Source organism: Equus asinus, chromosome 8 (genome assembly GCF_041296235.1).
Source record: "Equus asinus isolate D_3611 breed Donkey chromosome 8, EquAss-T2T_v2, whole genome shotgun sequence".
NCBI lineage: Eukaryota > Metazoa > Chordata > Mammalia > Perissodactyla > Equidae > Equus > Equus asinus.
In genome coordinates, this window is record NC_091797.1 from 526,888 (window position 1) to 553,298 (window position 26,411).

At 41.6% G+C, this 26,411-nt stretch overlaps 1 protein-coding gene across 3 annotated transcripts in view; it reads left to right on the forward strand.

Moving 5' to 3' along the window:
* Positions 1-26,411, forward strand: part of LOC106838994 (uncharacterized) — a 55,220-nt gene that overhangs the window by 27,588 nt on the left and 1,221 nt on the right. Inside the window, exon 4 of one of the 3 annotated variants that reach the window (XR_011504900.1) lies at positions 6,382-13,248. The exons of 1 other annotated variant lie outside the window; for it this stretch is intronic. Coding sequence is in view for 1 of the 2 variants with exons in the window: in XM_044776993.2 (XP_044632928.1) it covers positions 6,382-6,574 (193 nt within the window). In the remaining variant the exon portion in view is untranslated. Of the gene's footprint in view, positions 1-6,381; positions 13,249-26,411 lie in introns of those variants that run through there. One more of the 3 variants, XM_044776993.2, reaches the window with a different exon arrangement.

Here is a 26,411-nt window from a genome sequence, read left to right on the forward strand (position 1 = left end):
GGTGGCCTGGGGTTCGCAGATTTGGATCTTGGGTGCAGATCTACACACCACTCATCAAGCCACTCTGTGGGCAGCATCTCACATACAAAATGGAGGAAGATTGGCACAGATGTTAGCCCAGGGCCAATCTTCCTCATCAAAAAAGAAAAGAAAAGAAAAAAGTCAAGCAAATCTCTGAGTCAGTGGTTTGCTTTATAAAATAGCCTCTATTATAGATTCATATTTTTTTGTATCCACAGGGCAAATTTATATAAATTATTTTTGTCCACAGGTAACTTTTGTAGGAAGCTTTTTTGCATCAACAGCACATATTTATATCAAACCATAAGGTGCAATGAGTTTGAAATGTATTTATTATGTAATGGGAAATAGCTTTTTAGTCCTTCTCTTTCAGTGACTGAACCTTTATTTAAAGAAAATGAATTCATTCATTCATATGGATACCCAAAGCGTGGGAAGTTTTGGTGGCCCTGCGTCACCCAGTAATGGTTTGTCTCCATGAACGACCTGTGGCCACAGAACTCTCTTCTTCCACTTGGATCTGTCACCCAGACTTTCTAAAACCAAGTGATGAAATCTTTTTGTGCTTCTTTGATGTTACTAACTGAAAATTTTATCAAACTAATTCTACATACAATACAGATGAAAATAATCTGACACCCGCTGTAAAGTAGAGGTATGAAGTAGTTCTTGTCTCATTTCTTATGTAGAAAATGTTCCCTTCAGGATGGTTGTCTAGAGGGAGGAAGGAACTCTTTGGTTGATCAAGTTAGAGCTCCTGAGAGCCCCATACATCCAACTATAACACAAGTGGGGATCATTTCTTGAAGGATCTCTGTCTTCAAGAACAGGTTTTAATAGTTTCTGCCAGCCCTAACACGCTCAGCACGCACATGTGTCTCAAGAGACCACCAGCTTCTGAAGGACTATAGTGTGTACCGCTTCCAGCAGTGTCTCTTAAGAGAAGAGAAGAGATAACACCACGGCTCAGCAAACTTCTCTGTTACCATTCTTGTCGATGTTCGCCAGGATGAAAGGAGATACTGTTTCTTCACATGGGGTCTTTCAATAAAATATCCCTCTTTTATTCTGAAGGGGCTTAATCCCCTCTTGTGGAATTTCTCAAATCCTGTTCTACAGAACACTAGCCTCTCTCAAGGTGTTGATCAGTGTTCTATGCAAAAATATTAGCAATAACTTTCCTTTTAGATGTATTTTTTTAAATGTAAGAAAAACTTTAGGGTACTTATACATTTGTTTTTATTATGCTAGGACTTAACTTCAAGAAAAATTCTCAGGAGTGTTAGGAAGTCAGGAAAGAAAGCACCAGACGCACATGGTCTGGTGAGTGTGATAAGCAGAGCCAGTGTGCTCCAGTGCCTGGTGCTGGAAAGTTGACCTGAGTAGCTGCTCCTGTTGCATCTTTCACACACAGTGAAGACATTTTCAATGTTTAATTTTAATGTGAAACATTTGTCCATTAATAAGTTGAGATAGGCAAAGCTGGAGAGCAATTTCACAGCTGTCAGTGATCAATGAATGGCAAAGTCTGCTCATTATTTAGAGGAAGAGAAACATGTATAAAACATTTTTCACATCTTATAAGTAATAGTTTTGTATACATATAGTAAAGTCATTGTTTTCAATTCTGCCACAGTTGGTTTGATGACATTTCTAATTCTTAAGCACTAGTCTACAGAGAATAAATGGCATTGTTACTTAAAGATTTTTTAAATTAACAAACTTCAATTTTTAGACCAGTTTTAGAATATAGCAAAATGAGCAGAAAGTACAGAGTTCCTGTACACCCTCTGCCCCGACATGCACACCTCCTCCACTATGACGTCCTGAACCACAGAGGTACCCCGGTGACAGTCAATGAACATGCATCAACACCCCTTCAGTTTCACTCTTGGTGTTGCGCATTCTATGGGTTTTGACAAATGTATAACGACATGTACCCACACTGCAGTATCACGCAGAATTCTTTCACTGCCCTAGCCTTCCTCTTGCTCTATCTATCCATTCCTCTCCCCATAACTCTGCATAGCTTTGCTTGTTCCAGAATGTCAGAGAGTTGGGATCACACAATACTTTCAGGTCGGCTTCTTTCATTTAGTCATAGGGTCTTAAGTTTCCTCCATGTCTTTTCAAGGCTTGATAACTCACTTCTTTTTAGTGCTAAATAATATTCCCTTGTCTGTGAATGTACCACAGTTTATTTATCTATTCGCCTCCTGAAGGATGTCTTGGTTTTTGTTTGGTTGGTTTGAATTTTAATGATGTCCAACTTATCAGTTCTTCCTCTCAGGGATTGTGCCTTTAATGCTGTATCGAAAAAGTCATCCCCATACTCAAGGTCACTCAGATTTTCTCTTATGTTATCTTCTAGGAGTTTTATTGTTTTGCATTTTACAATGAGATCTATGGTCCATTTAGAGTCAGTTTTTGTGAAAGATGTAAGGTCTGTGTCTGGACTCATTATTTTTGCATATGGATGTCCAGCTGTTCCAGCATACGTGCGTGTTGAAAAGACTATCTTTGCTCCATTATATTCCCTTTGCTCCTTTGTCAAAGATCAGTTGATTTCATTTGTGGGGCTCTATTTCTGGGCTCTATATTCTGTTCCATTGATTTATTTGTCTACTCTTTTGCCACTACCACAGGGTCTTGATTACTGGCACTTTGTAGTAAATCTTCAAGTTGGGTAGTGTCACTCCTCTGACTGTTCCTCTCCTTCAATATTGAATCGGCTATATTGTGTGTCTTTTGCCTCTCCATATAAACTTTAGAATTAGTTCGTCAATATCCACAAAATAACTTGCTCGGGTTGTGGTGAATCTACAGATCAAGTTGGAAAGAACTGACATCTTGACTATATTGACTTTCTATCCACGAACATGGAATATCTCTCCATTTATTTAGTTCTTCCCTGACGTCTTTCATCCGAGCCTTGTTCTTTGCTTTGTACGGATCTTGTACATATTTTGTTAGAAATACACCTAGGTGTTTTTGTGAGTGCTAATGTAAATGGTAACGTGTTTTTAATTTCAAATTCCACTTGCTCATTGCTGGTGTATAGGAAAGCGATTGGCTTGTGTATTAACTTTGTATCCTCTAACTTTGCTATAATTGCTTATTAGTTCCAGGATTTTTTTGGTCACTTCTTCCAGATTTTCTACACACATGATCATGTCATCTGCAAAGAAAAACCATTTTATTTCTTTCTTCTCAATCTATAGACTTTTTAGTTCCTATTCTTGTGCTACCACATTAGCTAGTACTTCAAGTACAATGTTGAGAAGGGACATCCTTGCCTTGTTCCTGATCTTAGTGGGAAAGCTTTGACTTTCTTACCATTAAGCATGATGTTAGCTTTAGGATTTTTGTAGATATTCTTTATCAAATTGAGGAAGTTCATCTTTATTCCTAATTTGCTAAGAGTTTTTATCATGAGTGATTGTTAGATTTTGTCAAATTTTTTTCTGCATCTATTAATATGATCATGTAATTTTTCTTTATTAGCCTGTTAATGTGATGCATTACATTAATTGATTTTTGAATGTTAAGCCAGCCTTGCATACCTGGGAGAAGTCCCCTTTTTTTGTGATGTATAGTTCTTTTTATATATTGTTGGATTTGATTTTCTAATTGGTATAATTTCTTCCTGAAATGTTTGGTAGAATTCACCAGTAGAATGCAACCCATTTGGGCCTTATGCTTTCTGTTTTGAAAGGTTATTAATTATTAACTCAATTTCTTTAATAGGTATAGGCATATACAGATTTCCTATTTCTTGTGTGTTTTAGCAGACTGTGTCATTTAAGGAATTTGTTCATTTCATCTAGCTTATCAAATTCTGGGCCTAGAGTTGTTTATAGTATTCCTTTACAATCTTTTAAAAGTCCAGAGGATCTGTAGTGATGCCCTCTCTTTCATTTCTGATACCAGTAATTTGCGTCTTCTTTATTTTTTTCTTAGACTGGCTAGAGGTTTATCAATTTTATTGGTCTTTCCAAAGAACTAGCTTATGTTTTGTTGATTTCCTGTTTTGACTCCTTGTTTTCAACTTCATTGACTTCTGCTCTAATTTTTGTTATTTCATTTTTTTCTGCTTAATTGGGATTTAATTTGTTCTTATTTTTCTAGTTTCCTAAGGTGAAAGCTTAGGTTCTTGGTCTTAGATCTTTCTTCTTTTCTAATACATGTGTTCGGTGCTATAAACTTCCCTCTAAGCCCCACTCTTACAGCATCCCACAAATTTTGACAAGTTGTGTGTTCATTTTCGTTTTGTTCAACACATTTTTAAATTTCTCTTGTGATTTCTTCCCTGAAACATGTTATTTAGAAATGTGTTGTGTAATCTCAAAGTATTTTTGGGACTTCCCAGCTATCTTTCTGTTACTGATTTCTAGTTTAATCCATTGTGGTCTGAGAGCAGAAACTGTGGGATTTCTATTCTTTCAAATTTGTTGAAGTGTATTTTATGGCCCAGAATGTGGTCTGTGTTGATGGACATTGTATGTGAGCTTGAGAAGAATGAGTAATCTGCTGTTGTGGATGAAGCAGTCTATAGATGTCAATAATACCCAGCAGTTTGATGGTGCTGTTGAGTTAAACTATGTCATTACACATAGAGAGGGGTTTTAAGTTCTCCAGCTATAAAAATGGGTTCATCAATTTTTCCTTGCACTTCTATCAGTTTTTGCCTTATGTATTTTGACGCTCTGATGTTAGGTGCATATAAATTAAGAACATTTATGTTTTCTTGAAGTACTTTCCCCTTTATCATTATGAAATTCCCCCATTATCTGTGGTGACTTTCTATTTCTGAAGTCTGCTCTGTCTGAAGTTAATACAGCTGCTCCCACTTTCTTTTGATTAGTGCTAATATGGTACATCTTTCACCATCACTTTCCTTTTAATATGTATGTGTTTTATACTTTAAGTGGATTTCTTGTAGACAACATATAGTTGGGTCTTATTTTTGTGTTCACTCTGACAACCTCTGCCTTTTAGTTGGTGTATTTAGGTCACTGACCTTTAAAGTGACTGTTGACGCAGTGGGATTGATGTCTCCTATATTTGCTACTCATTTCTGTTCATTGCCCTTGTTCTTTGTTCCTCTTAAAGATTTTTCAAGTTGCCAAATATCACTTTTTTCTATAATTCTATGCTTTTGAAATGTTATTGAAAGCATTATGTTATAAGCTGTTTGGAATATTTTTTCATGGTTGAATTTTAGATGACATGGAAATATTTAGACTTAATTGTGCTATTTAAATTTTCCAAAGTCAGTCTTTGTTTTCAAGAAGATAAACTAGACTGATAAATATGTAAGTCCCGTAATAAATTTGAAAGGTTGAGGCATTAAAGATAAGGACATTTTCTCTGAAATAGACATCAATTTCTGCTCTAGGTATTTCAACAGATAGAATATTTTGAAAAGCAAAGTGATGTTACCTTTTAAATTCCATTCTTTAGGAACTCCACTTAAAGAATAGAGTTAAAATGCAAATTTTAATTTTTACCTGTTCTTAATATGAGGCTTGATTAGGTTTTTCTAAATATAGTAAAATTTGTAATAAATTAAACTTCAGAAATTTTGTTTTCATTAAAATTTATCAAAAATCATCATCTACTTAGAAGTAATTAGTCTTCAGAATGATGGGTGATACATTTTGCTCCACCTCTGTTGTATAATAGTAGTTAGAGTATATTTTGGCTAAAATACAAAACTAGTTTTATTTTAATTTGGAATGTGCTTTGCAAGGTTGTTTAAATTTTAGAATAAAAGTTGTAATTGAAGAAGATGGAGAAATTAGTGGCTCCACTAACATCTACTTTTTCAGCTATTAATGTGTTCCTTTAGTCTGACTGTCTTATTTTCATATTGATAAGAAGCTCCATTTAAGAAAAGAGTGATCTTTCCTTTCTAAATCTGAAGAGACGAGATATATCTTTCTTGAAACGGTTATTTGGTTTGCTTTACTGGATCTTATTTTCTCAACAATCCACCCCAAAAAAATCTCATTTATATAAACAAAGAGTTTATTAGATTAGGTTACAAGCTCACCAATAATTCTTAAATAACAACTTTTACAAAACATAATGAAAGTTAGTTATATTTTTATATACCCAGCAAGTGTGAATTAATACTCAAATTGCTCTCTAATGGCCTTGACCTCACTGACTATGATTATTATGAATTATTCAGCTTTCACCTTTATCATATTTTAGAAACATAAGCTGAATTTTGAATTAACTTGTATCTATATCTTGAGAATTTTAGAAGTGGAACAAATACCACACTACAATTATTGTTGAAGTCTTGAGTAGTTGATCTTTAAAGGCTAAAGCTATCTTTCTCTTATTTTTTAGGAGAAAAAAAAGGTTGCAAAGGATTAAAAGTCCATTTACTGATATTTTATATTCTACTGTGCACAGTCTTTGCATAAGAAAATTTCAAGAACGGAGATGGGCCCTAAAACAGCCCTCAAAAGCTGCTGCTTCAGCGTGTGGCCCTCGCTGGGCTCTCCAGCACCCATCACTGACCACGTGGCGTTTGCTCTAGAGAATCGACATGTCTGACTGTGGTCTTCCATCCCTCGTGGCTCTCTGGATGCCAAATGGCATTGCTGGTTCTCAGTTTTTGTTTCCCGAAGCGTGTGTCTTAAAGCTGTTTCTCACACCATTAAGTTCAATAAGGACGAGCAAGCCATGGACTCTGCCCTCAAGGAGCTGACGTGCTGTCAAGGGAGAGACACCTAGACAACTGGCTGAAGACAGTCAAGGAAATGCAGCGCTCTTTGCAGAAACCCAGGGAGAAAGTTCGCAAATCTTCTGAAGGAATTAGAAAAACTTTTGCAGATGAGGTGACATTAGAGTCTGCCCTTGACCATTCAATTTATTCCACAGAAAATATGTCAGAGGGAAATGGGGAGAAATTAAGAAGCAAACTCACATGAGTCTCTGAACTAGTGAGGGCACGTAACTGGTTACCGGAAATAAATCAGGAGAGAAGCTCCCTCCCGGAAGGACGGGAGCTGTGACTTAGGACGTTACAGTAGAAGGAAGGTCTCATCCTTCTGTCAGCTCCCCAATCTCTAACGAGTAAAAAATCATCAAAGAAAACAAAAATGTTACACTCTAGCCACCATTTGAGTATTTATTGTATGCAAGGCATAGTGCTAATTTCTTTGCACAGGGTATCCCAATTGATTCTGTCAACAGCTCGTACAGTTGGGTATTATTATTTCCACTTTATAGCTGGAAAAAACAAAGATTAGCAAAGGCTAAATAAACTTCCTGAGGTCACTTGGCTGGTGGGTGGTATAAGAGGATCAAATCCATGCTGTCTAACCCAAAGTTCACGCCTGCCCTCAGCCAGCACCTCCCACTATCTCCATCACACAGGGGTGTACGGGGAAGAACATCAAGAACCCAGGTGTACCTGGTCCCTCACGTCCAGGAGGAAGACTCAGGGTGGGGGAGCCAGGAAGGAATCTGCAGAGACTGAGTTCAGAGCACTCGCCTCGTCAGTGTTTTCAAAGTGACAGAGACCACCAAATGCCAATCTTCCCTCCAAGAAAGCTATGACTTTAGCAAAGCCGGAGTTCGGTGTCACAGCCCAGGAGCCTATCACTGTTCACGTCTTCTCGTTAGAGCTCAAGGACAGTCTTCTGACATTCACTTTCCTTGGTGTGTGACCACTAAATCCTGGCTTACACACACGGAAGCCAATGTTCCTGGTCTCTACCTTTAACTCTCTGCTGATTTCGTTACTTTATTCTGTTTTTAGTGCTTGGGCTTTACATCCAACCTGGAACTCTCCACTGTCCGTAACTGCAGATTGTACTGCTGGGGAAACGTGAGGGGATGGGGGTGAGAGACTGTGAATTTGGCTGAGTGTTCCTGCTAGATAACCAAAGGGAGAAGGTGTGCTGCCAGCCACGGTCTTTCTGCATTTCCATGGCCCACAGGCTGCAGGAAAGAAGTGTCTGGCAGATTCTCTGGTAAGTGAGGCAAACGTGTGGTCACAGAAGGCCAGGTGGGGACTGGCCAAAGGCCTGGCTTCTGAGATTGACCAAAGCTAGTCTATAAGAGGTGATTCTTGTTCCTTCCTGAAACTATTACTCAGAAACGCATCCAGGGGCCGGCCCAGTGGCGCAGTGGTAAAGTTTGCACATTCCGCTTCTCGGTGGCCCGGGGTTCACCGGTTCGGATCCCGGGTGCGGACATGGCACCACTTGGCACGCCATGCTGTGGTAGGCATCCCACACATAAAGTAGAGGAAGATGGGCACGGATGTTAGCTCAGGGCCAGGCTTCCTCAGCAAAAAAGAGGAGGATTGGTAGTAGTTAGCTCACGGCTAATCTTCCTCAAAAAAAAAAAAAAAGAAAAAAAGAAATGCATCTGTCAGTCACATTTCTCATGAGGCTTTTTATTTTAGAGTAGATCGTGCTTCCATGTTGGAAGCACAAGTGAAACCCAGCTCAGTTCACCTACTTCATACCTAATTGAATCCCAGAAAGAACATGCCTAACAGTGAGCTATCTACGAAAACTGCTCAAGCTTTTCTCCCTGTTAATTATCTATAAAAGGATTCATATTGAAAAAGACAGTAGATTCCAACTCTTGATTTGAATTTTTCTATCACAAATTAGACTCATCTCATCTAAAGTTTTCAGTTTAGAGATGTTCTTGAAGTGGGAAGTGAAAAATTAAAATATATTGGAGAATCTCTGGGTTCGTAGGCAAGTTTCAGCAAGTCTTACTCGGAGCACAGTGAAAATGATGTTTTTTTTATAATAAACTCATGAAGCAAAAAGGGAGACTCCATTGAATGCCTTTCTAGCTATATGCACAGTATGCGTATTAACTTGTAAGCAAAAGAAAATTTTGACAGAAATTGATTTAAAGGTTTGACACTGGGGGAGTATTGTAATATGGCAAAGTTAATATATTCAGTAATAGAATGACTACATTTGCAAACCTCCTAATTGGATTTTCATCTTTATATAAATTGCAAAGCACTTTCACTTTATTATAAATGAAATGGTGCATTCACCCGGATAATTTTCACTTAATATTGGGCCAACACCTCTGAGCTCATAACCCATATAATGTGGACTTCCATATTGAACCAGCTGCTTAATTTATATACCTTTGGGTTATTGCTCATTTGTAACTCTAAAATAAAGAACAGGATGCTTTCTGTTCTGTTCTTTAGAGATAAAAATTTAAGATGAACACTGTAGTAATAAACATAAATTATAAAAAAAGTTTCATTGAAGAAAATAGCTTATTTTCACTGTTATCACCTATTCATGAGTGTTAAGAATAATGTTATAAATTTAAAAATAACAATGAAGTGATTTCTTTCAGAGTATTATTACCTTACAGGGTAAAATTAATGACCATTACTTTATCAAAAACTGAGACATGTAACTATCAATTCGTCTTTTTTGAGGGCAGCATGCTCTTTTTCCTTTTTGCTTGAGGAAGATTCTCCCTGAGCTAATGTATGTGCCCGTCTTCCTCTATTTTATATGTGGATGCAGCCACAGCATGGCTTCATGAGCGGTGCTGGGTCTGCCCCCCAGGCCCAAACCTGGGAAACCCTGGTCTGCTGAACCAGAACGTGAGAACTGAAACACCATGCCACTAGGCTGGCCCTGAGGGCAGCGTATTTTAGCAAATGTAATCTCAGAAATAAGAAAAAGCCAAGAAAATGCCTCAACTATACAGTAATTGGGAAGCAAATGTTTCTTTACTTAAAGATTTAAAGTGAAAAAAAGAACAAAAATGAATATACGGGTTCACGTTAGCAGTACAAAGAGTCAGAATAAAGAAATGTGAGAAGTAGCCAATCAGCCATGAGTACGAGAAATTTCTCCTTTGGCTCGTGTCCTGGTGGAATAATTATGTGTTGGGAACCTGGAAATAGGCAAAGGACCTAAGATTACACACATCCCTGATCCCTGTTTCCTTAGGTTCTATTACAGGAACATCTCAGGGAACTTTCCTCTGCCACCAGCAGGACAATGCCCTCTGAGGGTGACAGGCAGACTGGGAAGACGTGGTGGAGCTGAGCCCTCTGCCGTCAGTACCACAACGCCCGCTGAGGGTGACAGGCAGACTGGGCAGACATGGTGGAGCTGAGTCCTCTGCCATCAGCAGTGCAATGCCCTCTGAGGGTGACAGGCAGACTGGGAAGACATCGTGGAGCTGAGGAGATGACCACCCTGCCCCTACACAATGCAGAGAACACAGCCTGCACAAATGAGAGACCCAGGCTCCTGGGTCGTGATTCCTCTGAGGTTCAGCATCCCTGTCTGCAGTGAAGCAGGTGGATGTGTGGAACTGAGGCCCAGGAGAGAGATGGGGATGGATGCAGCAATGAAGAGTTGTTTTGATGGTGGGGGGGGGGGGGGGTTGATAATGTGGGAGTGGGTGAGATAACTCTGCAGGAATGCCGATGTGCTGGATGAGAAAACTAGAGTGAAGATGGAAACACCAAGGTTACAGGCATGAGGCACGGAAGAAAATCCCCTGGGAACTAGGGGCAGTCAGGTGGGCAGCACATTGTCAAATGGGGAAGAGGTTCCGCCGCCGGTATGATACTCTAATCACAGTGTCAAATGATGCGGGAGGACTGAGTGTTGGAAGGCTGGTGGATCTGTCGGGTGGAGGTGAGCTGGCAGCCTTAGCACACGCAATCTGAGAGCGTGGCAAGTGTGGAAGCCAGGTCGCTGCTTGCTGAGGTCGACTAGAGGTGAGGAAGTGGTGAAACGCCTTCCTTGTCTCTGCTGGTATCGATTTTTGCTGTCATTCCTGCCACAGAAATGGTAGGAGGAGAAACAGGATGGCTTAGCGCCATGGGTGCAGCATTACTGTCACCTTGAGAAGGGTTTATTCAACTTCTACCTTTTTATATTAATGTATGGACATCTCCCCAAACCAATAAAATCTGAAGCTCTGGGGATGGGGCCCAGATATTGATATTTTTAAATAGCACTTCAGGTGATTCTAATGTTTAGCTAGAATTGAGGACCACTGGATTAATTAGATAAAATTGTAGGTTCTAGAACCAGCTTTTGTTTAAATGTCAGCCTCACCATCTGCTGGCCCATGACTTCTCTGAGCTTCAGTTTCCTTCTTAGAGAAGTAGGAATAGTGACAGTGTCTTCCTCGTTGGGTTGTAAGAAGGCTTAAATGATATTAGGTATGTAAAATATTTGGCATGGCGCTATCTATTACCGGTCATTGTTACTGTTTTTATCATTAAAGCAGTCATCTGTTTTACATAACTTCTGTGTCTGTAGATCTATGTAAACATTCTTATGTTGTATATAGAGAGAGAGAGAAAGAGCAAGCAGGCCCCCTTGATGACCACATACTAATCAGGAAATGAGGAGAAGCAGGCTTTGACATTCTAGCCACCACTTGTGCTCACGTCACCTGCTCAACACCTCCATCCTACTTGTGCGTGGTTCCTACCCCAGTATTAACTGGGTATAATGTTTCTCGCTTTATTCTTTTTGTTGCTGGAGATTTACATATGTACCTTGGGCCTTTTGTCTCTGATACCAACCACAGAACTTTATGATTCTCTCATAGGACTTTACAGGAGCTCCCAAGCCACTGCTCATTTTCTATTCTGCAGTAGTCATTTGTGGCCATGCCTCACTGTGCTAGAAGTCTGTAAATACTGTGCTCCTTGCTTCTGCAGAGGGCTGACAGGCATTGGAAGGTGTTGGTGGGATAATGGCACCTGCATCGCCCCTGGTTTCTTGCCTGGCTTTATGCCCTGGGATCTTACCTTGGCTGCCATGGTCAGAACAAAAATTGCACTAGAGGAAGTTAGAAAGGAAAAGGAGATTTTATCCTAGGCTATTGCCATGCGGGAGAGAGACCTGAGTGTGAACTAAAGTCCCCTGAAACACAAGGTGGGAGGATTTTTAGTGCTGGGGTGAGCTAGTGGGAGCCCTGGAGGGCACGGAGGAGAGGTGGAACAAAGGAACAGCAGGTGTGGTGTAGCATCCAGAGTTTGCAAACATCCTTCTCTGTGATGAGGCATCCTGCATTTGCTAACTGGAGCCCACCCTCCCACAGAGACTGGGAGACAGAGGCCTGTCCTCCTTGAAGAGGACATTTCAAAGCAGTGGATCCCAGGTCCTAGAGAAAGGCATTCCCAAACCTGCAAGAGGCTGGGAGAAGATTTACATCCCAAAGGGGCAGAGGAAGAACTTACAGTTGCTCTAAGACAAGGGAGGCCGGGGCCAGTCAGGAAGAAGCCTGTCTGCAGTCTAGCGAAGCCCAGGGGAAGGAAGCCTGTCTTCGTCACCGCGTTTGCGTTTTCTTTGGTTTAACTTCTTGTTAACATCACCTCCTCTACATGCTCTTGATTCCGGTTTTTGTTCTGCCTGTATGCTATGGTTGAAGTAAAAATTTTATGGAGCAAATACATTTTTTAAAAAATCTTGAAAACGTACTAATTGGGAAAAGTACATAATTTAAAGTTACACACACTTTAGATTTGGAAGTGATTGCAAACTTTATCTGACATACGTCTGTGTCAAATATTTGAGTCTCCGTTATAGCACTCTGCCTCGGTTCAGTGCCTGCAGGGGAGGTAAGTGTTAGATAATTCTTCTTTTCTTTGGCCATGTCCTCTCTCTCCAAGACGAATGTGCGAATTGCGCTCATTCCTCGCTCCCCTGTGAGCTCCTGAAGTAAAGTCCGCGCTGTGGACTCTGACCTTCCTCCCGCCCTGCGTTCCCCGTCTCTGGTCTGGACGTCCGTGCTCCACGTGGGATGTCGATCCCAGGCCGCTCATCGCCCGGAGGTTTTCCTCGACGTCCCTTCCAGGCCGCGGCACTCAGAAACGAGTGCAGAATTTCCCGAGTGGAGACGGCCGGTTCAGACCAAAAACGATCACCTCACTTCTGGACACTCTGCTTCTCTTAACACAGACAGAAGCCAAATTCACCTTTGGTAACTTTTCTTCTCACTCATACTTTCTTACTATACATTTTTAAACTAAGTGTCAGACTTTACACATGTTCCTATTAAATGTATTTTGTTGGATTTGGTTTACATTGCGGCTTGTGAAGAACATTGGGACATTGATTACATCCTACATTTTATTAGGTAGTTTTCCCATTTTCATGTAATCTGCTACCCTGATATAGACTACTTCTGCTTCATCACCTGAGGCTGAGAGGAGCCCTCTTGCCCGTCGCTCACCAGTGAGTCCTAGCGCTCCCCAGCCATGGTCACACAACAGGCTATAAATTTGTCTCCATTTTTCTATCTTGTTTGTATCTATATCCTGAGATGCTTAAATGGGCTGGTAGAGCACCCCTTCAACAAGACTTTATTATTTTCTGATTGTTCTCATGAACCCAGCTTTTAAAAATAAAAAGATTTTTAGAAAGTTATAGTAGGTCCTTCAACTCTCTTCTGGTGTTTGTAGACATTTATCCAAACTGAAAAGCATGGCACTCCAGTATTTAAGAAAAACACTCCATTTTGAGACCCCTCTCGGCCTATCGGCAAAACTTACAGTTTCTCTGGGAAAGACTGGCTAGAATTATTTTTGGAAAAAAGCAAAATTGTCATTCTTACATTCATGGACAGCCAGGGAACAGAAGGGCCAGTGTCCTCTGCTCGCCTCCTCTGGCAGAGTGATGTCGTCTCTGCTTTCAGTTCAATCAGAAAAATATTCCAAAGCATAAGCCTCCTTTTATCCCCCACATAATTATGTTCAAACGTGAATTTTCATGACTCTATTTTTTTTCCAAATTGGCATTCTGTGGATTTAGCAGCATAACACAATTTTTGGATGGTTTATTTAAATTTTTATTATGTCATATTCCGTGCATGTAAAGACATGTAACATCTAAGGTACAATGGTCGGTAATCAAGTGGACGCTCATCGCCCAGCCTAAGGGCCCGTGTGTCACCAACACCGCTGTGCCCTCCGTTGCCTCCCCTGCCCTCCTTCCGGGATGCCTTGTTTGTCCTGAACTTCGTGTCTAGTATCGCTTTCCTTTAAAAAGATAAGATTATCACAGATACAATCTATTTAGTAATGTTTGCTTGTATACCTGATCTTCCAAATGTGAGGTAAACATCAGAAATGCTGAGGTTCCCCCATCTTTGCTGAAATGGGGACCTGGGCGCAGGTTCCCACGCGCAGACCCGGCAGCTGCACACGTGGCCACTGCTTCTGGCCCCAGCCTGGAGCAGGGGACGCCCGCGGCACTGCTGATGGCCATGCGTGCTGTGTCCGTGTGTCCAGAGCCGCCGTGGACCCAGCACCAAAGTGCTTCTGTGCCTGTGGTTTTTGAAAAGTCACCAGCAGAACGTGCAATTAGTTTGCTGATGTTAATAGAGCATATACTAGAAAACGAGAACATGTTTAACTCAGATTTTGGTGTAGCAATGACTTTGACCATTCTGCCTGAAGGAATAGTCAAAACATTCCCCATTGAGAGTAACTTTGCCGTTCAACTTATACAATGGTGAAGTGGCCATAAGTCTAGGTGTTAAATTTCGCATGCCCAGACCGTGACCACTGAGGGTCTGTCGTCTGGCGCTCCTAAAATCCTGTGGTCCTCTCTTGGGTCTTTATCCTCCTTTACTGGCTGTCTAGCTGCTTATGTATTTATTGATGCGTTTCTCTCCTATGTGACTTCTACCCCTCGACACTTTCTTAACCCTCTACTGTTTGGCATCTGCCTTCGTGTCGTGACTTGTCTGTCTCTACACGTCTCTCATTCCTGCTTTGTCCAGGATGCAGAATGAATTTAGATTCTGTGTGTTAGGAGTCCAGATTGAAACCTTCTGAAGAAACTCTGGCCAGAGCTAAAATAAGTTGTGTGAAGACGAGGAAAGAGATGCAAAAACTTCAAGGATAGGCCGACAGATACAGAGACAAGGAGGAAGTGAGATGTGGAGACAGGTGCGGATAGATTTTTAGTACAAGATGAAAAATAGGATGAAAATTAATTTTAAATTTATTGGAAATCAACATTGACCACTCTTGGAAAACTGAGATTTTTTTAACTGCTTGATTTGCTTGCAGTCTACACTGAAGACCCCCTGTTCTGAATGATTGAGACTCAGGTTTGGCTTTCTTGTTTCGTCATGGATGGTTTGCTGGGACTCACTCATAGGCACGGTGGCCGGGCTCCGCTTCCACAGAGCTGCCATCCAGCTTGTGATGTCAGCCACTGGCGATTCTGCTTGTGGCTTCTTGTCTGGTTTGTGTGATCCTCTATGATCGCGCGTCCCTCCAAGTAGACCGTGAGCCCTTGTTTGGCAGGATAAGACTCCAGCACTAGGCACTTCATTAACATCAATCTCTTAAAGATCAAACAGACGTCCAGGGAAAGCAGACGGCGCAAAGGGAAGGAAAGGGGCAGGGGTGGGGTTTGTGTCACTGATCTGTCACTAACCTGTTGCTGTCAGCCAACAGGTCTGACCCCAGGGTGAAGCCTTCGTTTCATTGATGTCACCGGGAATCTGCAGAAAATAGGGCTTCATGAGAAGCGTAGGATTTACAGTTCTGTGAAGAAGAGGCATTGTCAGGTGTGGCCACAGCTGTCACCTCCTCTCTGTAGCCAGAGAGACCTCAGTCAGCGAGACCGAGCGTAGCTACCCTGGTTCCCGGTTCCCGAAGCCCCTGTCGCAGAGCCAGGGACCCTCTCAACACTAAACACGAGGGAAAGCGACGGCCACAGGAGGTCCCCCCAGCTGATGTTCGCTTATGACTCACCTGGGGATCTTGGTAAAGTGCAGATTCCAAAGAGACCGAGATGGAAAGTCAGGGGTGGGGTTGCCTTTCCAGCGAGCTCCCAGGTGTTGCTGCTCCACTCCTTTGGGGACCACACTGAGACTAGAACCGCCCTCAGCCATCCCTGCGCTGTGCTTACTTCCATCAGGAAGTGAAATGGCTCCACGAATACCCATATCCAAAGACTGGGCTTCCAGAGGGCTGGCTGCCCACAGGTGGAGAGGGAGGGAGGGCCCGCTGCCTAGCCACTGAGACCAGCAGAGTCAGCTCTGGAAGCCCACATGGTAGGAGATGATGCCACTGGATTGCCTTCCCAGCCAGGACCAGTACCAGAAGCGCAGACATGAGCCGTGGTTGTGACCCAGACGGGAAAGCTTGTACAGACTCCGGTGCCGCCAACACTATTGATGACAGCCACACAGGCTGCCTGTGGGAGGTGTGTGCCCTTTGGTCTGGGCAGAAAACCTTGTAATGTGGGGTAGTGGTCAAGAGCCAGGCTTGTGTGAGGGGCAGCCTGTGATAGAAGACGGCACCGTCGCCTCTTAGCTGAGTTCCTCAGGAAGTCACTTAACCTTTCTGGGCCTCATTTTTTCCATATATAAATGGAGATTAGAAATACCTCTTCCTGGGGTTGTTGTGAGACGTATGAAAGCGCTTACCTCCACGCCTGACACAAAAGTCACTCGATGGAGATTAGTGCCTGTGCTTCCAGCAAGGTAGACATTGCCTTTGCTGATATCTACCAACTTCATCAGAAGAAAGACTTTCTCATATATTTTAATGTGACAAAGGCAAAATATTCACACGAGAGCCAGGGATTTTCTTTAAGTCAATTTAATCAGAGTATACGAATTTTCCTGTTAAGACGAGTTCAATTGCTGTTTTCGTGATGATAACTATCCTTGGCTAAAGCTATCCTGGGCCATTTCCTCTAAATAGGCCTCCCTAACTTAGGGACAATTTTATCTCACAAATTAGCAATTTCTGGCAAAGTTCGAATGTGGGTCATTTCTGGTATCGTGACTCCTGGGTGTCATTTCTAGCAGCCTCTTGACCATCAGCAGGAGTCTGCATCCTCTCAGAACAGGTCTCGTGTTTACACATTTTTCATTCATTTCTCTCCACTCCTCGCTGCACACGATCCGTTCCTATTGCCATGGGGACAGCTACTCGAAGACAATAACCTCTTTGCTTCGTTTCAGTCATTTCTACAGGTACTGTTGTGTAAGATGAATTCTGTCTTTGATGCTGACAAAAAGGAAATAAGAACCTTATTTAATAGAGTGATTTTTTTCCGCTCAATTTGCGTTTGCATCTCTTTATCTGAGCCTCAAATTTAGCAAGTGAAACATTTGTTCCGATGGATCTTCTGAAGTACACTGTTGCTGTCACATGCATGACTGATTTTAAACGTATGCCTGAACACTTCCCACCAGACTAAACCCAGGACAGCAAGAGACACTGTCAAAAGGCTCTCCCATCCTCGTCAGCAACGCCCGTCGCCTTTGACCCGCCCTCCTTTGTAAACAAACAGCTGCTGGCAGGAGACCATAAGCAGACCCGTCTCTGTGCCTCTGTTTTCCTCGCCTCGCCAAGAAAGGTGCATCCTAAGACGTCCCTCCGTCTGTCCTCTCTTGGCCCTTGATGCTTTGTCCCCCATCTTGCAGGCCACGGTCACTTTCCCTGCATCCACGTCAAATCACTTGCTCCTCTCCGGTTCCCGTGGCTCAGCAGGGAGTCATGGAAACTACTTGAGACTTTCTCTCGATTTATCCTGCCAGCCGTGTCCTGTGACTCGTCTGCCTTTCAACTGCCCTTGTGTAACGAGGTCCCTTTCCACTTCCTCCTTCAGTGTTCTTTCTCTTGTTTGAATTTTCTGTCTTCTTTGAATTGCCAGCCTCCATCCTCATTTTAAATATTTCCATTAATTTCTTTTTTAAAAAGTAGTAATTTAGGTTAAATGGCAGTGTCTTTCTCTATTATGAACTAAGTAATAGCATAATGTGCTAAATTTAATCAGTTCTGTTTAGTGTTTCAGACCCCGTGGTTATATGGTCAGTCTCCTCTCCCTCCATTAGCAGAGAGACAGGGCACACATTTTCAGAGTTTAAGTGCAAAAGCTGGATTTCCACTTCCCTTGACAATCATGTATTGTCATGAGTTTTGGGAGTCCACATATATCCAAGTGACTGGGCTGATTTTTCCAATAAGTTAAAGTTAATGTCACTGGAATGTTGACCTAGTGCCAGTTCAACTGTGACGTGAGTTGGAAAACTACAGCCTGTGGCCAAATCTGGCCTGATGTCCGATTTCGTAAATAAAGTTTTATTGGAACCGGGCCACACTCATTGATTTGTGCATTGTCTATGATCTCACACTACGAAGGAAGAGTTATGACAGAGACAGTGGTGTGACCTGTAAAGCCTAAGGTGTTTGCTGTCTGACCCTTTGAGAAGACGTTTGCCCGCCCGTGGACCACTCAACGCGCCCAGTCTGGCAAATTTCCCTGCTCCAGTCTTGACGCAAAGTTTATGAGAGGTTCACTCACTGAATATCTCTTTCTCCCAAATTTGTGAAAGTCACGTATTGACTCATAGGAAAGGCCAGATTATCTTCAGAAATAGCTCAAAGGTATTTGCAGACGAATAGGGTTGCCAGATAAAACATAGAGGACCCTCATTTAAATTTGAATTTCAGATGAACTACCAAGGATTTTCTGGTATAAGTATGTTCCAAATACTGCACGGGGCACACTCGTACTAAAATGTAGCTGTTGTTGAGCTGAAATTCAAATTTAACCAGACATCTTGTGCTTTTGTTTGCTAAATGTGGCAAACCTCTATATCGCGGGACGGAAGCAAGGAAAAGGGACAAGAAGTCGACGCCATCTACAGGGCACTGTGTGAAGGTTCGGTTGATTGACACCTTCTGATGGATTGTCTGGGAACCTTCCCGAGTCCTGGGATTTGCACTCAGGTCTGAATCAATGACAAGAGGCTTCAGTCTCTACACGAGGCGTTAGGCCCTCAGATGGTCCGCTTCCCACCCAGGGATCTATGCTGCTTATCAGCAGCTTGAAGTTTCAGTTGAACCTCAGATGCAGGAGGAAGAGTGTGTTCAGTGCAAGACGGAGGGGAGTTACGCAGCAGGCTTCGTGGTGTGGGTTAGTCACAGGAGGAGAGAGAAGAACAGAAGGATTGTAAAATGAGAGACTGGGGAGCTGGTGAGAGTCCACTTGCCCTGACGCTGCTCGCGTGTGAGGAGCAGTTTGAGGAGTTCCATTGTCATCCGGAAGCTCTGGGCAGGCGGGACATGGACCGAGAGCAGCGAGGCTTGTTAAAGGAGGTGCTCTGTCAAACAGCTGTGTGTTAGGGGCCAGCTTCTTCTTAGGCGTCCCGTAGGACCGTTAATGAACTGCTGGGGTGGCTCTTCTCACACTCACTTTACTTTTCCAACTTGATTGAACAAAAGAAAACGCACTGGTGTGCGGTGATCACTACCCTTGTATCCCCTTGAGTCGCTACTCACCTGCTGAGTGATTTTAATAACTCCACCTTCTGGTTCTCGACTTCTCGTCTGAAGAAGCTGAACTGGGAGGTTTGGAAGGTTCTTGCCAGTTCTAAAGCTCCACGTCTGTCGTGCTTATGCCATTATATTAGAATGTGATGTATGAGTATGTTCAAAATATCAAAATTATCAAAATGTAGACGTGAACACTATCCCAAATTTGGTAAACACGACAGCGTCAGCTCTGCAGACGAGGCTGCCTCCCGTCACACGACAGCAGACCCGCTCCAGTTAGAGGGAGCACTGGATTAACACCTTCAGTTTGTCTATTTCTAGCATCTTTTCATGAAATTTTTGTATGTCTGAAATTCCACTTCTCTTTTTCTTTGTAAATATTTTGGTTTCCTGGAAGTTTCAAGTTTCTCTGAAGATTGATAGTAACTTCGCTTACCCAGTGCCTGGTTTGCTGGTAGGCACCATAGAAGGAAAATCAATCTTTTGTGGGATTTGTGATGTAGTAATCTATCAATTAGATAGAAAAAATACATGGGAGGTTTTGGTAAAAATTGGAGGGCAAAGAACTGACTCATGATACGCATATTCGGACATAGTTATTTGAGATAATACAACTATGATTGAGGATATGATGATATGTATTCTCTGTCTTAAGAATTTTTAAAAATAGAGGCCGGCCTGGTGGCACACCAGTTAAGTGTGCACATTCTGCTTTGGCAGCCTGGGGTTCGCTGGTTCGGATCCTGGGTGTGGACATGGCACCGTTTGGCACGCCATGCTGTGGCAGGCATCCCACATGTAAAGTAGAGGAAGATGGGCACGAATGTGAGCTCAGGGCCAGTCTTCCTCAGCAAAACGAGGAGGATTGGCAGTGGTTAGCTCAGGGCTAATCTTCCTCAAAAAAGAAAATATAAAATTTTTTAAAAAAGAATTTTTAAAAATATAAATCTGAGAAAGCAAAAAGAGTATGTACATATGCTAAGATTAACTTATATATCTACTAACACTATTTTTTAATTGATTTTTTATTTATGCAAATAGTATATGAAGGCATTCTCTTAGTCCAAAATTAGAACATAATAGACAAGGCTAAAATTGCCTCTGACCACCGACCTTGCTCTCCCCCTTTGCTCCTTTGAGGCGGTCCTGCTGCTGGTTTCGAGTGTGTCCTTTCAGATAATTGTCGATGCATTTTCTCAGAGATTCGGCCCGCTGTACTATCTACGTGTTTGTTAATATTGGTTGGGAGAACAGTGCTGCTTACGGAAGATCTTTTACACTGGGCTTGATTATCAAAATGACGAAAGCTGCGCTGGCAGAGGGTGGGTCACATCAGGGGCGGGCGTGTGTGTGTTATGTGTCCACACACACGTAAATTTGGCTCACAAGCCACTCAGTACCTCAGTTTCCCTATCTGCAGCCCAGAATGTCATGATCCAAAGCATCACTAAGGCTTGTTCAGCTCTGTTTTTTTGGTCTGTTATTTCCAGTGCGAATGTAGCTGAGAAGATGGCTGTGTTACAGCACTCCTGTCTCTGCAACCTAACACTGTTTGTAAGAGCTGGAAATACTCCTTTGCTCCAAAAGATCCAGCTCATTCTTAGTTCCCATGAACCAGGAGGAAAGACACAGTAATGTTGGTCATCGTTTCATAGCATCTCATGGTTATTCCGTCTGAGTTTTGTCCAATTCATTTGGGGCTAATCCCAGTCCACTCACCGTCTCCTAGTTGTTCTGGGTATCATTGTAATCACTTCCCCAGGCCAGACGTGGGGAGCAGAGCTGGTCACTCGTGCATGCTGTTCTGCAGCCTCTCATTTCAGAGCCGCACAGCAGGCTTAGCTTCTGTACCCTTTTTTCTGATATCTTACTCTCCCTCTCTTTCCCCAAATCACTGTGCCCTGTACTAAAGCATCAAAAAGTAGGTTTTGTTTTTTAATCTCATATAAGTTTGTGATTTCTAAGTTTATATGAAAGTGAATTTTAGTCAGCTAACTTCCTTCTCTATCAAGGAGATGAGCATGACACTCTCTGGGCACTGGTGGCCACTTGTAGGCTCTGCATCTGCCCAGCAGCTGGGGCATTAGGATTTTGTTGTTGTTGCTGTTTTCTAACATTCTTAAAGCCCCCCTCCCCAGACAGATTTGCTGTTACTCTCCACAGCAAACGAAGCCTGAGGGAGCCGAGAGGCCAGGAGGAATGAAGCGGGGGATTCGTGCAGAGCTGAACACTGGGCCACTGTTAACAGCTCCTCGTTGCTTTCAAAGCTGTAGTTCAGATGCACAACACACGGAAATAAACCTCATGAAAACAGACATTTACAGTTTCAGAGTCCAGTGGAAAATGCCTTTTGCAAATTTGTGACCTCTTTAAAATTGTGTCTTCGTTATTAACGATCCTGAGTGGTTGAGATGTCATTTAATCTGAGGTTTCCAAAATAGGCCTGAGAAGTATTCCACCATAAGCATGACCTTCGTGTGTAACCGAGACGGTTGCCAGTTGGTGGAGGCATCTTGTTCCTAAATGCGTGGGTGTCAGTGCCTGGCTCGCCTCAGCCAGCGTCTCTGCTGTCTCATCACCTGTGATTTCCAGTTAAAACATTATCACACTCAGATGATTGGAAAGCCGTGCAGACATGTGACGGAGAGATCCAGCTCCTGAGGCACCAATGTTCTTTAATAATTACCAGAAAAATCTCCAGGGGGAACACATTCCAAAGCATCTACTGAAATGTTTCAAACCAACGGGAATTTAATGTGTCCATCATGGGTTTAATTGGACGTTAATTGACATTCTTATGGTGGGTTACAAGACAAAGTTAATGTGGTATCTTTGGTGGTCACAAAATACATTGGTTTATATAGATGATGACGTGAGCCTTGCTCTAAAAAAGTTTTACTTAAATCTACAATTCCTTCAAGACTAAGAAAGACAATAAAAAGCATATTAGTTTACACCTTTTTACAAGCCAGCAATCCTCCTAGAAGTCTGTGGTAGAATACAGCTGAGATATTTGTATGGTAACTGCTTTCCCATTTCTAGGAAGTGAGGCCAAGCACTTTCTAGAGAATTTATAGTACTAGTCTTGTTCTCTAGGGTGCAAAGAAATGGCGCTGATCTCTAATCTCTGTGCCCCGAAGGCCAAAAAAAGAAAGAAAGAAACTGTGCTGAGGGGTGTGCTGAAGAGAGTTGCGGTGTTCAAGAGCTCATGTTTTCCGTTTCCTAGGTCCTACTGTGCACCAGCACTGTTGCAATATTGATATCCTTTTTCCAGTGCTCAGAACTGCGTCCTCCCTGTGGTGCATGTGGCCGTGACACATAAGTCTAGGTCCTTTCCTTCCTTAAAGTCAGTAAGGAGATGCTCACCAGTTTCCTGCGTCTCCAGGTGGACTCGGTTGTTTTTGAGGTTGAGCACGTTGGTCAACGTCTGTCACCCAGTGTCGATGCTTCTGAGATAATTGTCATGAAAGTGTAATATTTATAAATCCTCTTTGCTTTAGGCCGAGCCCACCATATAAATTTGGAAGGGATCTTCTCTGACGCTGCATAATTTTAGAGCCATGCTGTCACCTAAAATTAGGCCATAGTTGTCCATTTGTATGGAGAGTTTAACGACAGAGTGATGTGCAAATTATATTAAAAATCTCAGACGTACATAAGGGCTAAACTGTAGTCATAGGTAACTGGAAAGGAGATTTATCAATGTTTTCCTTATGGCATTTCTCTTTTATATTAAGAAATTTCTTTGCCACCTTGAGATAAAATAAATATCCTTTATTAATTCATTCTTCCTTTCCTACATGTTTGAAACACAATGTAATCATAACGTGCACACGTTTTTGCGTGACATAGGGGCTCTGGTTTTATTCCTCTCAAAATTCAGTATCACAACCTTAGTTCAGGAGTCTGCAAATGTTTTCTGTAAAGGACCAAATAGTAAATATTTTCAGTTTTGTTGGAACTGCTCAGTTCTATCGTTGTACCACAAAAACAGTCACAGGCGGTAATAAAGGATGGGTGTGGCTTCATTCCTGTAAGTCTTTTTCTACATCAGCAGATGCCATCCCCCGGGTCCAGGTGGTTGACCAGGTAGCTCTGGCATTTCACGTGTTCTCAGAAGCACGTAAACTTCTGAGACAAGATTGCAGGCTGCCTTGTTCGTGGTTGTATCGTCCTTTTTAGGATAGTTTTAGCATGTCGTATGCACCCAATAAAGATCTATTGAGTTAAAAAATTAGTTTCTGTCCTGTGTTCAATCAAATGGTGATGGATGGAAACTAGACTTTTGGTGGTGAGCACAATGTAGTGTCTACATAAGTTCAATTATAATCATGTACGCCTGAAATCTATATAATGTTATGAAACAATGTTACCTCAATGAAAAAAAGTTTCAGAAGCTGAAAACTATAATAGCTAAAGTGAAAAATTCACTGAAAGATATCAACATTGATTTGAGCAGGCAGAAGAAAGAATCAATGAATTTGAAGATAGAATAGCTGAAATTATCCAGTTTGAGGAGCAGAAAGAAAAAAAAATGAAGAAAACTCTACCAAAAAATAAAAGAGGAGGGAACACTTCTTAACTCACCCTATGAGCCCAGCAGTACTTTGAAAACAAAGCCAGACCAAGACACTACAAGAAAGGAAAACTATAGACCAATGTCCCTGATGAACATAAAGGTAAAAATCCTCAACAGAACACCAGCCACATGACTTCTGCAGCGTGTTAAAAGGATTATATGCCATGTGAGATTTACCCCAAGAAAGCAAAGGTGGTTCAACATATGGAAACCGATCGATATGGTGGCCAGTATTAACAGAATGAAGGAAGAAAACTGCCACAATCGTGTTAATTGTTGTGGAAAAGCATTTGACGAGATCCAATAATCTTTCACGAGTAAAACACTCCAACACTCCCCTACTAGGAATAGAAAGAAACTTAGCATGATAAAGGATAATTTTGAAAAAAACAGCTAATATCACACTCTGTGATGAAAGATTGAAGGCCTTCTCTATAAGATCAGGAACAAGACAAGAATGCCTGCTTTTACTACTTCTAGTCACTGTTTTACTGGAAGTTCCAGCAAAAACAACTAGACAATAAAAAGGAATAAAACACATCCAGATCAGAAAGGAAGAAGTCAAACTGTCTCTTTCCACAGATGATGTGAACTTACACAGATGGAATCCTAAAGAATTAACAAAAAATTTTTTAGAGCTAATACACAAATTACCCCAAGTTGTAGGATACAAGATCAACACACAAAAAAACAGTTATATTTTAAAACCCTAATGATGAACGATCCAAAAAGGAAATTGAGGGAAAAAACCCTTTTATAAAAGCATCAAAAAATAATAAACTATTTAGGGATAAATTTAGCCAAGGAGGTGCAAAGTTTATATATTGAAAACTACAAAAATAATGTGAAAGAAATTAAAAATGAAAAAAGCAAAAGGAAAGACATCTCTTGTTTATAGATTGGAAAATGTAATATTGTTAAGATAGCAATACTTTCTACAAATTTGATGCAACATCAATCAAAATCCCAATGGCCTTTTTTGCAGAGATGGAAAAAATACTAAAATTTGTGTGAAATTGCAAATTACCCCTGATAGTTAAAACAATCAAGAGAAAAAAGAACAAAGTTGGAGAACGCGTACTTCTCAATTTCAAAGTTTATTACAAACTACAGTAGTCAAAACAGTTTGGTCCTGGCATAAGGATAGACATATGGGTCAATGAAATAGAATCGAGAGTTCAGAAATCAACCCTTACATCTTTGACCAACTGATTTTTGACAAGAGTGCCAAGATTTTTTGATGGAGGAAAGAATAGTCTCCTCAACAAATGATTCTGAGAAAAATGGATGTCCAAATGCAAAAGAACAAAGTATGATCCCTACCTCACATAATATAAAAAATTAACTCAAAATGGACCAAAAATACATGTGTAAGGTCTAGGACTAAAACGCTTATAATAAAAAGTGGGGGGAAATCACGCTGTTGGATTTGGCAATGGATGCTTAGATATGTGTCGAAAGCACGAGCAACAACAAGAACATAATGGATAAATTGGACTTCATCAAAATTAAAACCTTTTGTGCACCAAAGGACACGATCAAGAGAGTGAAAAGACAACTCACAGTGTGGGAGAAAATATTTGCAAATTGTGTATCTGAAAAGGCTCTAGTGTTTAGTACATGTAAAGAACTCCTACAATTCAACAACAAAAGGACAAAAAACGTGTTTAAAAATGGGCCAAGGACTTGAACAGACATTTCTCCAAGGAATATGCAAATGGCCGACAAGCACATGCAGATGTACAGTACCATGTGTCCTTAGGGAAACGCAAATCTGCACCACAAGGTGATGCCGCTTCACATCCGCTTAGAAGGCTGTACCCAAAAACTGGGAAATAAGAAGTGTTCATGCATTCCTGGAGAAATTTGTGAATGTAAAATGGTTTCCCCTGGGGAAAGCAGTTTGGCCATTCTTCAGTAACTTAACCATGGAATTGCCATATGACCAAGCAGTTCCCAAAAGAAATTAAAACCTGCACATGTGGTCAAACACTTGTACAAGAGGGGCAGCCTGGTGGTGCAGCAGTTAAGTTTGCATGTTCTGCTTCAGTGGCCCGGGGTTCACTGGTTTGGATCCCAGGTACGGACATGGCACCACTTGGCAAAGCCATGCTGTGGCAGACATCCCACATATAAAGTAGAGGAAGATGGGCATGGATGTTAGCTCAGGGCCAGTCTTCCTCAGCAAAAAGAGGAGGATTGGCAGCAGGTGTTAGCTCATGGCTAATCTTCCTCAAAAGAAAAAACTTGTACAATAATGTTCATAGCAGCACTCTTCACAATAGCCAAAAAGGGGAAGAAAACCCCAAATCACCATCATCTAATGAACTCATGAAAAAACATGTCATATCCATACAGTGGAATATTATTTAGTCATAAAAGGAATGACATATTGATACCTTCTACAACACGGATGAAGCTCGCAAACATGCTGAGTGAAAGAAGCCAGAGACAAAAGGCTATATATTGTGTACATGTGATTTTATTTGTCTGAGATACCCAGAA